We start from the raw sequence: 13,040 nt of genomic DNA, 5'->3' as shown, positions 1-13,040 counted from the left end.
TAAAGCTGGAAGGAATCTTAGAAGCTATGGAATTTAATCCTTTTTTTTACAGAGGCTCAGAGAATTTGCTAGGGTTACTTGACTAGTACCAGAAATTTCAGCTCAATTCTTTCTGACTCCACCATCCCAGTTTTCTCTTTCCATAAGTTTCTCCTTAGAAGTTTCCTATATTAATAAAATTCCAGGTCCCATGAACAAAGGAACAAACATTTTTAAGTCCCTACATTATTAGCACTGTATTAGGACTTCACTATAAATATATAATAAAAACAGAACCTTGACAGGTAAAGAAGGTTATAGGTTGATAGCTTGCCATTATCAAGAGAGAAAGGGGAGACTCCAACATCTTTATATTTCATTAGAAACAAGACTGTGGGGGCAGCTAGGTGGTGCAGTAGATAAAGCACCAGCCCTAGAATCAGGAGTACCTGGGTTCAAATCCAGTCTCAGACACTTAATAGCTGTGTGGCCTTGGGCAAGCCACTTAACCCCGTTTGCCTTGCAAAAAAAAAAAAAATCTAAAAAAAAGAGAGACAGAGAAAGTGAGAAAAAGACAGAGAGAGAGAGAGACAGAGACAGACAGACAGAGACACAGAGAAACAGAGACAGAGAGATTGAGCTCAAGGATGGAAAAATGAGCCCTCTCTCCCTTCATTGCTGAGATAGGGGGCTAAGCACATAAAATGATACACTCAATTGATATGAATTAACTTTAGTGGGTTACTTTTTTTTATACATTCTATGTTTCCCCCTGTTACAAGGGATGGCAAACTGTAGGAAGAAGGAGTGATATATTCTGAAAAGGTGATATAAAACCAAGAGAGATAGATATAGATATGGATATGGATATTGTTATATATACACTGCTATAGATATAGTTATAGATATAGATATATTAGAATTAGCTTGGGCATTGAAGTCATAACTGGTCCTACCCTTGCTTTTGCTCTATCGCTTTTAGTTAATTCCTTCCCCTTTTTGGACCACAGATACTGATATGGGCTAACTGTTCAGTTGCTTTTTCTAAACTTTCTTTTTTTCCCTTCCTTCCTACAAAGGATGGCAAATTGTGTAGGAGGAAGTGAGATATTTTGAAAAAAAGGTGATATAAAAACAAAAGAGATAGAGAGATAGATATTTTAAATTGCTAGCTTAAGGCTTGAAGCCAGACCTGAGTCATAGACTCAGTTTTGCTCAGTCACTTTAGTTCATTCCTTCTCCTCTCTGGGTCACAGATATCCCTGTCTGCAAAACAAAGGTGAGAGATGAAATAGTCTCTGAGGGCCTTTTCATTGATAATAATATAAAAAAGTTATCTATGGAAGTCTCAAACACCTTACAATCAGTTACACCTGAGTTTAAATCACAACTCATTCATTGCCTCTTGCTGTGACCCTGGACAAATTGCTTCCATTTTGTGGGCCTCAGTTTCTTTCTCTGTATAAAGGGCATAAGAATCCTTGCCTTGCCTCCCTCCTGGGGCTATTTCAAGAGCTAAAAGTAATAATGGACGGAAAGAGTTCTGATTAATAGGAGCTTATTAAAAGGGAAGGAGGCAGTGTCTGAGACCAAGGAACCTGCCCCAAAGCCATCTGGGGGAGCATGGCAGAAGGGGACCATCTAGGGTGCCAAATCAGAAACAAGTGTCTCTTCTGAGACTCTCTATCATCTGCTCACCTCCAGGATGGTTTCAAATCGGCTGAAGATATCCATGGAAGCCAGGATCTTCCCAATGGATTTCTGTAGGGGCACATTGAACGGATACTTGAGTTGGATGGACTTTGGAGTAGTCTGAAGAGAGAATACCTCTCCTATTCCTGTACTTGGACACTCACAGAGAGAACCCTCTTCCCTGAGGGCCTGGATCAGGCCCTGGGTCATTTGAGACCCGAGGGCTCCTGATCAGAAGGTCTGGTCAGCTTTGGAAAGGGCTGCTCAATCCCATTTCTACTTGCCTGGTGCCAGGCAGGTTGAGGCAGATGAGGAAGGCCTTTCAATCCTTCCTCACAGACCAATCAACCTTAGATATGACATTCATTATTTCTTCTCTAATTCCTCATAGCTATAGCTAATCTCTCCTTGGCCCCAAGATAGAGAGAGGCATCATCAATCCAATGAATTTAAACTTGATGGTGGTTAATGATGGGGCTAAAATCTTTGCCTCCCAGACCTTTGGGACTCAGGTTGCACCATCCCAGGGAGGGTTACCTCAGACCTGAAGGGTAGGCATTTAGGACTTGAAAGGTCTCGTTCTTTGGCCTTCTGGGATCAGTTATGGTTCCTTCCAAGGCCTAAATCATTGTGAGGGCATCAAAGGATCTAGTGAATGCAGTAACCCCTTTGGAGGGTCGAGTGGAAAAAAAAATCTACAAATCTATTAAAGGGGATAATGCTTGGGGGCAGCTAGGTTGTACAGTGGATAGAGCACTGGCCCTGGAGTCAGGAGGACCTGAGTTCAAATCTGGCCTCAGACACTTAATAATTACCTAGCTGTGTGGCCTTGGGCAAGCCAGTTAATGCCACTGCCTTGCAAAAAAAACAAAACAAAACTCAAAAAAGGGGGGATAATGCTTGCCTTTCTTAGGTTTTACATCCTCTCTCTCTTACCTATCTTCCCTATGAGTCTAGAAATCTTCCCCTTGTGGGGTCACAGAGGTCCCTAAGGGACCTGGTTCTTCAGCAAAAGCAGAAACTGCCTAACAAAAGGGTTGGAGTGTTTAGTGAGGGTTGCTCCCTCCCCAGGAGTCCAGATGGACAACGGGCTTCATGGAGATCCTAAGATATGAGGGATATATATAACTGGCTCTGGATGAAGCTTTCTCCTTCTCCCTTCCCTGGGGTTCCAGATATACTTCTTTGGAGACATGCACTCACTTGAGGGCACTGGGTATGTGCCCAAGCATAAGGAGAGGTGGGTGATCACACAAATGACCTTTCATAATTGCTTAGAGAGGAGGGATCTCTGTCCCCTAGGGTTTGGTGAGGGTGGTACATCTTCACCCTCATCCCTAGGAAGTCAGGCTTGGGTCCCTTAGGAAGGCTTCCTCCACTAAGAACCCATTCCATTCAGTCTCAGCCAACCTCAACTGAGACCTGGACCAGAGAGGGCATGTCAGGAACCCACCATCACAAATCATCATAAAAAAGGCGTACTTCTATGACTAGCTGCTTCTTCCCCTGCCTAGATTCTCTCAGTGGCCTCTGCCTGGAATTCAAGGTTCTTTTACAAGTAATCCCACAAGGCCAGAGACTCTCTCTTTGGTGGGAGCTGCCATCAGCACAGGGATGATCCTGTGCAAGGGATAGAATGCTCTATTCTCCATCCCCCTCCCCAAACGAGATTACTTTGAGAAGAGGGCAAGCTTGACTCACCTCTGGGTCTCCTTGGATGAAGTCTGAAGATGGTTTTTTGCGAATGCTGTTGACAAGATGGAAGATGCCATTGGATGCAGGCAAGTTGGCCTGAATGACGCTGTATGTGGAACCCGGTTGGTCTTTATACTTGTATGTTTTCCCAGAGCTCTGCAAAAGCATTAAATCCCTCGTGTCTCTAGCCAGAGCCCCCTACCTGGTGACTCCTGGGCTTCCCCCCCCCCCCATAAGAGAGCTAGCCACCAGTCTACCTTCTAGAAGCTCCCAGATCCCTGGATATCTTTAGTGGCCAAAGTAAGAGACATAACTTACCCACAATATCTAGTCCCTAGACTAGATCTCCTAACCTATTGAATCAAGAACCTAACAAAGACACCACAAGGGAAATTCATTCCCAAGTCTTGTCTCCAAAGTATTTAAGCCTACATTCCTTTAAATCTTCCACCATTGGTCCTGACATCCATTCCCTCTGCTCTCCATTAGGTCTTCTCCACTGCAATTTGTCCGTCTCATCTCCACCTCCCTCTGCCAATACGTTGGGCTTATTACCACTTCTGCCACTCTGCTGGTGCCAACTGGAACCCACAATAGCTCTCTATGACTCTATGCAATCCCTAAAGGATGCCCCCAAGTCCTACCATCTCCCAAAGCCTTCACAGGGATCTGTCCCTCCTCTAAACATCTTCAGAACAGCCTATGATCAAAATCTCCAAATTGAATCCTTAGCTTTGGCCCCCTCCAGCTATAGACCTTCCTGAAGGGAAGGCTTGGGTTTGCTTCTCCTGTGTCTCTGTCAGATTGCTAGTTTCCCAAGGTTTCCCAAGATCTCAAGGCTATTCATGCTCTTTATCTGTCCCACCTTCTCTATCTCCAGTGACAATAAGTAAAGGACTGAGTATACAATGGGACCCAGAGAAAATGGTGAGACTTCTTGGTCCTCCAAGATCTCCTTACTGGAAATTTGTTAGGAAAGGTCAGTGACTCTCCAGCTAGTGTCCACCACGTCTGGGAGGATGGGGTAGATGTCAAGCGCTCTTCTATCAGGTGCAGTCCCGGAATGATGTGTAATTTGCATATCGATCTTGCTAATGATTCCTTCATGGAAGGCAAAAGGAGGATTTTAGGGGAGCTCCAGGGAAAGAGGACTTGTTGACCACAATGAGATAGGGTTGCACTTGAGATTCCATGGGAAGATCAGGGGTCAGCATGGTACTGTGGGAAAAATACTGGCTCTGGGGTTGGTAGACCTGGCTTGAAAGATCATCTCTGACACTTGTGACCTTCGACAAGTCTTAAACTCTCTGGATATCAGTTTTCTCATCTATAAATCGAGGCGGCTGGACTGGGTGGTTTCAAAGTCTTTTCTGGCTCTAGCTTGATTATTCTATGAAAAGATTGGGGACCAGAACCCAAGCAGAACAAGGAAAGAAAGAAACTTGGTTCCTGATCCAAATGTAGGCTTTTGTGGGAAGACCCTGCGGCACTTCTGCCTGGCTCAGCCCTCAAAGACCACCCCGGAAAAGGGAAAAGATTTTATCTGAAGGTACAGAAAAACTTTGAGGGGAAGGAAATTTCTGGGGGGAATTTAGCTATTCAGGAGGGAATTAAAAATTAGGGTTGAGAGATGGGAGGGGGCAGAATAGCAGCCCTACCCACCCCTGCATGTTTCCAGAAAGTCTATTGATCAAGAAGGAAGGGAAAGGGCTATTGAGCAACCAAGATCACACAATTCTGGGGAGGAATTCTTGGCTCCATGATATATAACAGGCATAGGAAGCCTTGGTCAGGTCCCTGGGATGAGGGGTATAGGGATACTCTAGCCTCCTCTGTGAGGTAAAGGAAGGAGGGAACAGAAGGACTCCAATGCTCTTGGACCTGGGGTCCGGGGGCTGGGAGCACTCACATTCAAACTCCAAGACGTGTACAAGGATGGGACCAGAACCGTGAATGGCCCAGACTTGGACAGAATCTCCCCACAGCCTTGATCTGCCAAAGGGAGGACATCAGTGGCTCCCCCAGCCTGGGTGGGCAATCTTCTTCCCCCTCCTCTGCCTTGCTACCTGTTCTCTGCCTGTAAATAGGCTTTCAGCAACTCAGTTCTGCTTTCATTTCTCATACTCCTCTCCCTATACCTGAATCTGCTTTCCAATCTAATGAAGTCAAGAGTGCTGGGTTCAGGCCCTTCCCTCACCAGGGTGTGAGGGTCCCCAGATCAGCTTAAGAGGGGCATTACCAAGCATGTTGAGGGCAGTAGTTAACTTCTTCAAGTTCCGACGCTGGCTATTCATTCTCTCCAGCTCCCTGATAAAGTGTCCATAACAGGAGCGTCCATCTCCAATCTCCCCTTCTTTGCAGACACACCTGGTGGGGTGGGGGGGATGCGAGATCAGCTCTCCAAGAGGAACTTCCATGCCCATTGGATCAGTCTCATCTTCATCCTCTGATCCCTTTGGTTCTTAGTTCTCACGCTTTTCTCTGCCTTCCTTTCTTCACATCTTCTACCTATTCAAATTCCTGCTCCCAGCTTCCAAGACCCAGATCAAGGCTTTCCTCTTCCAGTACACTTTCCCCAGCCTAGGCCAGATGGAGCCTCCCTTGTCTGAGCCCCTAGCATCCCTTTTGACTTTTCTTATTGTCTAGTATTCAGGCTTTGTCTCCCTGGTTAGATTCAGGTCAAGAGACCTTAGTTGAGGGTTCCTCTGTAAAGAACACTGTGCTAAGCCAAAATGAAGAAGAGAAGACCCAGAAGAGTTAAGTACTTCTAGTCTTCAGGACTGTTGCAATAGCTTCTGAATTGGTCATCCTGCCTCATCTTTCCCTTCTGCAACACCATCTTCCACAGAGATGTCAAATTAGTTCCTTTTAAGTTCAGGTCTGACCTTGTCACTCCCTGTACTCAAAAAATCTCTCAGTGACTAATGCATATTGAATCAAGTATAAAATTTAAAACCCCTCAGAACCTGGCCCCAATCTCCCATTTCAGCTTTATTTATATATCACACATCTTCTCATATTCCACAATTCAAACAAATTAACTTTTAAGCTGTTCTTTATAACTAATACCCCATCTCCTTTGAACCTGGCTGGAATCCTCTCTCTCTCTCTCCTATCCTCCACTTCTTGGAATCCCTTGTTTTCTTCAAGGTTCAATCTAAGCACTAGCTCCTAATCTACATGAAGCCTTTTCCGATCTGCTCCCTATCCCCTCTTCCCCTCCTCCCCAGACCCATCTCAGCTGCTTCCTCCAACACTACTTTGTATTTATTCCATGGGATTTAAAAGTTTTTTATTCCAAACTTAAACACCCCAAAAGAGCACAGGAGAATACAAAAAAGAGGATATCCCTGTGAAACTCTGAATCTCCATTTCATGGACTTGCTCCGACAAAATATCTAACAAAGTCTACACCAGTACTGCTCATTTGGTGCTTAATATTTGGCTAAAACATAAGAGTTTCTCTCAGAGGATGAGGGAGACCTTTTCTCTTCTTTCTTCTTTCCTTACTCCCTCCAAGAGCCTATCAATCCCCTTTTCTCATGCATCTCTTTCTTCTCAAACCACAAACATGCTCTGATCTTTCTCAATCTAAAAAACTTCCTCTTGACCCCGTCACCCACCCCACTCACATTTCATCGTCTTTCTCTCTTCCTCTTCTAGGGAAGGTCACATTTCCAGGAAGAGTAGTCTATACTTGATGCCCTTGTTTCCTCATGAGCTCTTGGCTCCTTCCAAATAATTTTTCATTGTGGACATTTTGCTGACACTGGTCTCTCAAAGGTCACCAGTTAAGCCTTCATTTCCAGCTTGTCTAGGCTCTTCTGGTCCTAAATTTCCTTGCCTTTTCTGCAGCATTTACTACTTTTGACTACCCCCTTCTTCTGGATATTTTCTCTTCCCTTTAGACTGCCAAGATGGTGGGCATTACTGGTTCTCCTTCTATCAGATTGATCCTTCTCAATTTCATTTTCCAGTTTATTCTACTTTTGTCCCCTACGTTGCATGGGGAGACAGCCTGGTCTAGGAGAAGGAACATCAGTTGGAAGTCAGAACTTTGGTTCAAATCCCAGTTCTCTCCTTGTGGTCCCAGTGACCTTGTGAAGTCATTTAACTCCTGTGAGACTATTTATTTGCAAATTAATGCAGCAGAAGGGAAGGGCCTACTCTTCTACCTCCTCTCTTAGAAAGAGAAGCTACCTATTGATATTCTCTATTGGTTTACATTACCACCTTAAGTCCATGGCTCCCAAATCTATCCAATCTCCCCTTAGATCTTATGACCCATATAATTGTCTCACCTAAATCTCAAACACAACATGTCCAAAGCATAACTCATTGACCTCTCCCCTTAATCTGCCAGTTCCTTATTCTGTTGAGATCATCCTCTTCAAAGTTTCAAGGCCATCTTTGACTCTTTTCTTTCCCCTTTCTCCCACTGTCTAATCAATTGGGAAATCTTGCAACTCTGCAATTCCTCTCACATCTATGACCCCCTATTCACTGACCCTAGCTCAGACCATCATCACCTCTTCTCTGGACCACTGCTGCAAACTTCTATCTCTTCTCCTTAACTTCGATCTCTCTCATCTCCAATCTATCTTTTACTTAGTTACTGAATGAAAACACAGTATCTGTCATGATTGACTGCTGTTTTATTTTCATTGGTTTTCCAGATCCAGAGCCTGCCTATAAAAGAGGATCCCTAGAAACTAAATTATTTTTTATTAAATTCATTATACATATCATATTAATCAATATGAAAATTATAACTCTTGACTCATTCACTATTTCACCTGCTCCTAGCAATAACCAGTGGGGGGAGGTGATATTACTATCTCCATTTTACAGAGGAGAATATTGAGATTGTGAGAGCTTAAGTGATCTCCCCAGGTTTCCACAACTAGTTAGTAGATAAGGTAGGATTCAAACCCACATTCTCCTGTCTTCAAGCCTGGCTCTCTGTCTACCACACCATGCTGCCTATTCTAAAATACAAATTCTTTCACTCTAGGATCAATACTCTAGCCATAGCGGCCCCTAGTTGGCTTGTATACTTACTTATAAGGTAAGATTGAGTTCATTCCTCTCTGCTTTCTTCCCATTCACCTGTAATCTTATTATTATTATTATTATTATTTTTTTGTATCTCTAGGTATCTTAGTACGGACCCTTGCAAGTACCTACTCTCCTCGCGGTCCTAGGCCTTAGAGCTGGAAGACCTGAGATTGTATATTTCCCTTCTGCTGCATTACTTGGCAAATAAATAAAGTGAGACTCACAGGAGTTAAATGACTTCCACAAGGTCACTGGGACCACAAGGAGAGAACTGGGATTTGAACCAAAGTTCTGACTTCTGATTGGTGCTCCTTCCCCTAGACCAGGCTGCCTCTCATTAATACTCATGAGGACAATCAGTCCCATTTTCCCATCCTCTCTTCAGCCTTTAGAATCACACCACTGTAAATGTTAAGACCTTACCACCCCCCCAAAATGTTCCCACACTCATACAGTCATCTACTCACCTGGGCTTCCCTTGCTCATCGACCTGGCAAGTAGCTGAACTGTCGCAGAAGAAATGTCGGCAGGAGGAGGTGGGAGGTCTGCAACCTTCTGAGATATTGCTGCTAATACTGAGTAAGCCTGGCTTACAGGTGCACGTGGACTAGAGAGCAAGGGAGGAACAGAAACCCTTCGTGGAGGCTCCCCCAGCCCCATCTTCAGTTAACCCCTTTCCACTGGCTCCCATAAAGCTCTAGAATTTGAGCCTCAGACAGGACTGTAGGCCAGTCTAGCATCCTACATCATCCCAGCAGGGAGAGGAAGGAAGAGCCCCTCCCTCCCAACCTTGCCCTCATCCAGCACCCAGGCTGGGAGCCCCCAGTCACCTTGCCTGGCCCTCGGTATAGGCATAGGGTGGTGTCCCTGGGGCACCCATTATAATTCAAAGTGCAGAGGTCCAGAGGATGGCAGTACTTCCCATCACCATGATAACCAGCCTTGCACCGGCATTCAATGTCTCCATCCTCCAAGGCTGAGCATGTAGCAAAAGGAGAGCAGGAAAGGGAAGAACAGGAAGCTTGGGCTGAAAATTTTAAGGAAAAAGAGAATATCAGGAGGGGGAGTCAGAGTTAGCCTGTTCTATATGCAGTGAAGGTGGTATTAGCTACAGGTTTGCAGGCGCTTAAGATACATTGGAGGGATACATGCAGGCATGGGATCAATGAATGAAATCTTGGTCATCTCTTTGACTGTGTGGAACCCTTGGTTTGTCCCTACAAGACAGGATATGTTGCAGGGATATGATTTCAGGACCCTTCCTTTTCCCGACCAGTTGGGGGACCCATGAACCCCCCTAATGAAGATGGTGTCTTTAATTCCCATGAGGAAATCAGAACAACCTTATTGGAGATGAATTCATACTAAAGTGTAAATGACTGAGTTGGATCCTTTTTTAGTTGACGAGAAAAATGAGAAGAGAACAGGATAAGAACAGGAGTATGAGAAAGGGAAGGGAGATTTCTGAAGGGAGATTGAAGAGGCTGAGGGCATCGATTTCCCCATTTTTACAATTTGCATCTAAATGTGTGTGTGTGTGTGTGTGTGTGTGTGTGTGTGTATTTGTACAAGCATACCTACATAAGTGACAGTCAGGCCCCCACTGGGATGCAGAGAATTGTGGGGTTACTCCTTTTTTGAGCAGCCTTGAGGGGCCTAGGACTAGATGGTTTTAGGGGTTTACCTTGGCATTTGCTGCCCTGGAGCAGGTAGCCTGGAAGGCACTTGCAGCTGAATACCCCAGTGTCTGAACTCACACACTGTGAGTTCTTTGGACAGGTCTTGCAGGCAGACACTTCTAGAAGCAGAACAGAAAGAGTAGCAGAAGGACAGGGTCAGGAGCCTTGATTTACTGGTCAACTTGGACAGAACTTCGCCTTCCTCTGAACCTCAATTTCCCCCTTTGTAAATAGGGGGTATGTGTAGGGGGAGGGGAAGGTTAGAGTCTGTGATCTCTAAATTCCCTCCTAGCCCTAAGGTTCTATTAGGCAGGAAAGAATTGAGAACTGACCCACAGTGCCCACCTGGTATCCTGTCCTTCTCCAAGTCTGTGGCCACCCTCTACCCTGGAAATGCCTCCTGAGACCCTGCCAGCCCAGGCCACTCACCCTGGTCACACTGGGGGCCAGTGTAACCAGCAAAGCAGAGACAGCTCCCATCACCTTGGGGCCCACTCTTGCACACCCCATGGACACAGGCACACACTGGAAGGAAGAAAAGAATGCCATCTCTAGGGTATACCTAGCACTTGGACTGAGTATCAAGCCTGCAATGAGACCTGGTCACTTCACACCCCCCACCCTCCACACCTGCCCAGGGACACCTGGGAGCTCTTCACTCTGGAAAAACAAAAACAGAAATCCATTCCCATTCCATCTCCAAAACCCATTAGGGCCTGGTGGGGAAACAGAGACCATCTCCCAAGGAGCCATGAGCACGATGGAAGGGTGTTCAATGGGTAAAGACTGAATAATGCTTGGCTGGAGAAGAAGTCTCATTATTGTTTCTCTTCCTATTTTTTAACTTTTGGACCCATTCCTTCTGTCTTTTTTATATGGATCTCTGTGTCTTTTTTTTTTTTTTTTTGATCTCTATATCTATTTGTATCTCTCCGTCTCTTTGTCTCTGTCACTCTCTGTGAGGTCTCTGTTAATCTGTCTAACTCTGTCTCTGCTGCTCTCTATCTGTCCCTTTCTCTCAGCCTCTTGGTCACTCTTCATGATCTCTGTTTCTCAGAGTCTGTATCTCTTTGTCTCTGTCTCTGTGCCTCTGCTTCTCTGTGGGTCTGTTTATCTAACTTTGTCTCTGTGGCTATCTGTCTCATCTCTCTGCCTTTCTGTCACTCTCTGTATCTCTCTGTCTCCCTGTCTTTCTCTCTGCACCTCCCTGTCTCAATCTCTGTCCCTTGGTCTGTGTCTCTGTGATGCCTTTTGTTTTCTCTGATCCCTGTTCCCTTACCTGACTTGCAGTCAGGACCAAATGTCTTCTCATCTTTGCATTCCTGGCAGGCAAAACCACTATATCCTTCCTGGGGAGAGATGAGTCCACTACTAGTGAAGATGTTCCCCCAGTTGCTTCCTTTCACTTTTGCTCCCCCATGGTCCCATCCTGGGGGCTGATCAGCCCCTCCTGACCTCCCCTTGGTGTCCGTCCTTTGGCCTCTCACCTCACACACACAGGTCCCATTCCGACCCATGCCATCCAGGCATGTACCATGACCATTACAGGGCTTACTGGCTCCCCCGGGACACTCTGTGAAGAATCAGAGGGGTCAATGTGACCAAGGGTCCAGCCACTCCTCTCTCCCTCCCACCTGGGGGGAGGCTGTGAGGTCCCCACCCTGTCCCAAGACCCAGAGTCAGAGAATTTTAGTGGAAGAGGAACCAGCTCCAAGATGGCCCTCACCTCATATGGTTAGGGCCCCCTTATTGGAGCTGGTAGGACTGGGGCCCACCCCTATGGCACAAAGTTTGCAGTGTTTCCATTGGTCCCTGCCCATACCATAGCACTCAGAGCCCCAGTACCCAGGACAGCAGGCCTTCTCTTCCACTTCTTTCCGGCAGGTCTGGCTACAGCCAGCCATCAAGATGTTGTTCTCTCCCAGAGTCACAGTGTAACTGAGACAAGAAAGGGGTCAGTACTGGAGGCCCTGCCCTAAGAGCTCCTTCCTTGGGGTAGCAAGCAGTAAAATCCTGAATCCTTGGGAATTCGGGACCCACTTTAGAAAAGGGAGGAAGGTCTGAAGGGATCTGGAGGAAAAGATACTTGTTCATTGGGGTTTTTTGATGTCTTCCCAAAACTCATCCTGTTCATCTGAGACTTTCAGCACTGATTCCCTCCCTTCTTCCTCTTAGGCAGTTTTCTCCACCCCACCAGCTGTGCCTTTCCCAAGTTTTTCCTCAAGACCTTCCCAACTATACATTGCCCTGAGCAATTTCCTCTCTATCCTGTCTGAGACTTCCCATCTATAGGTTTTGTTTGGGGGAGAAGCGGGAATAACCAGGAGACATAGGCTAATACCTGCAGTCCTCAGGGCCTGTTTCCCAATTCTTGATCCAGCCTGAAGGGCAGGCCTGATTCTTAAAAGCTGCACATGAGGTACATGGAGAATTTGTAAGGAACTTTGTCTTCACATTACAGCGTTTGGAATGGACCTATACAAGAGGGAGATGAGTGAGGAGTGAGGAAGTGGATCTAAGAGCCCAATGTCTCTTCATATTCCTCCTTGGATCATGATGATGTTTGTGCTCCATTCTCGAATAAGACGACAGCATCAGAGCGATGACGCCACGATAAACAACTGAGCTGGATTTGAGTGAGGGGGGTGGCTGCAGTAAGTCACCAGCCTCACTTTCTCCTCCAGAGTCATCTGGGTCCAGTGGTCAGATATGAATCAGGCTGACTGGAGAGGACTCTGCATGTGAGGCTATCAAGGTTAAGTGACTTGCCCAAGGTCACACAGCTAGTGTCAAGTGTCTGAGGCTAGATTTGAGCTCCCATCCTCCTGACTCCAAGGCCAGTGCCCCATCCACTGCACTACCTAGATGCCCCGACTTAGGATCATACATAGAAAATGTCAGAGAAGGCTTTAGAGACCAAAACAATCTCATTTTACA

At 45.9% G+C, this 13,040-nt stretch overlaps 1 protein-coding gene across 2 annotated transcripts in view; it reads right to left on the bottom strand.

Moving 5' to 3' along the window:
• The window catches only part of STAB1 (stabilin 1), a 64,576-nt gene that overhangs the window by 46,033 nt on the left and 5,503 nt on the right, over window positions 1–13,040 (bottom strand). The window contains exons 2-14 of one of the 2 annotated variants that reach the window (XM_074198148.1): window positions 12,445–12,578; window positions 11,926–12,041; window positions 11,591–11,676; window positions 11,383–11,452; window positions 10,533–10,628; window positions 10,109–10,222; window positions 9,255–9,451; window positions 8,892–9,031; window positions 5,606–5,733; window positions 5,276–5,358; window positions 4,327–4,467; window positions 3,373–3,522; window positions 1,678–1,740 (exon numbers count right to left, since the gene is read on the bottom strand). In XM_074198148.1, the coding sequence (XP_074054249.1) occupies window positions 1,678–1,740; window positions 3,373–3,522; window positions 4,327–4,467; window positions 5,276–5,358; window positions 5,606–5,733; window positions 8,892–9,031; window positions 9,255–9,451; window positions 10,109–10,222; window positions 10,533–10,628; window positions 11,383–11,452; window positions 11,591–11,676; window positions 11,926–12,041; window positions 12,445–12,578 (1,518 nt within the window). Of the gene's footprint in view, window positions 1–1,677; window positions 1,741–3,372; window positions 3,523–4,326; window positions 4,468–5,275; window positions 5,359–5,605; window positions 5,734–8,891; window positions 9,032–9,254; window positions 9,452–10,108; window positions 10,223–10,532; window positions 10,629–11,382; window positions 11,453–11,590; window positions 11,677–11,925; window positions 12,042–12,444; window positions 12,579–13,040 lie in introns of those variants that run through there. The other variant, XM_074198149.1, reaches the window with a different exon arrangement.

The sequence above is a fragment of the Macrotis lagotis genome, chromosome 8, assembly GCF_037893015.1.
Source record: "Macrotis lagotis isolate mMagLag1 chromosome 8, bilby.v1.9.chrom.fasta, whole genome shotgun sequence".
In the NCBI taxonomy this organism is placed as follows: Eukaryota; Metazoa; Chordata; class Mammalia; order Peramelemorphia; family Peramelidae; genus Macrotis; species Macrotis lagotis.
The sequence above is the reverse complement of the archived record's forward strand: the minus strand, read 5'-3'. Positions and strand labels throughout refer to the sequence as shown.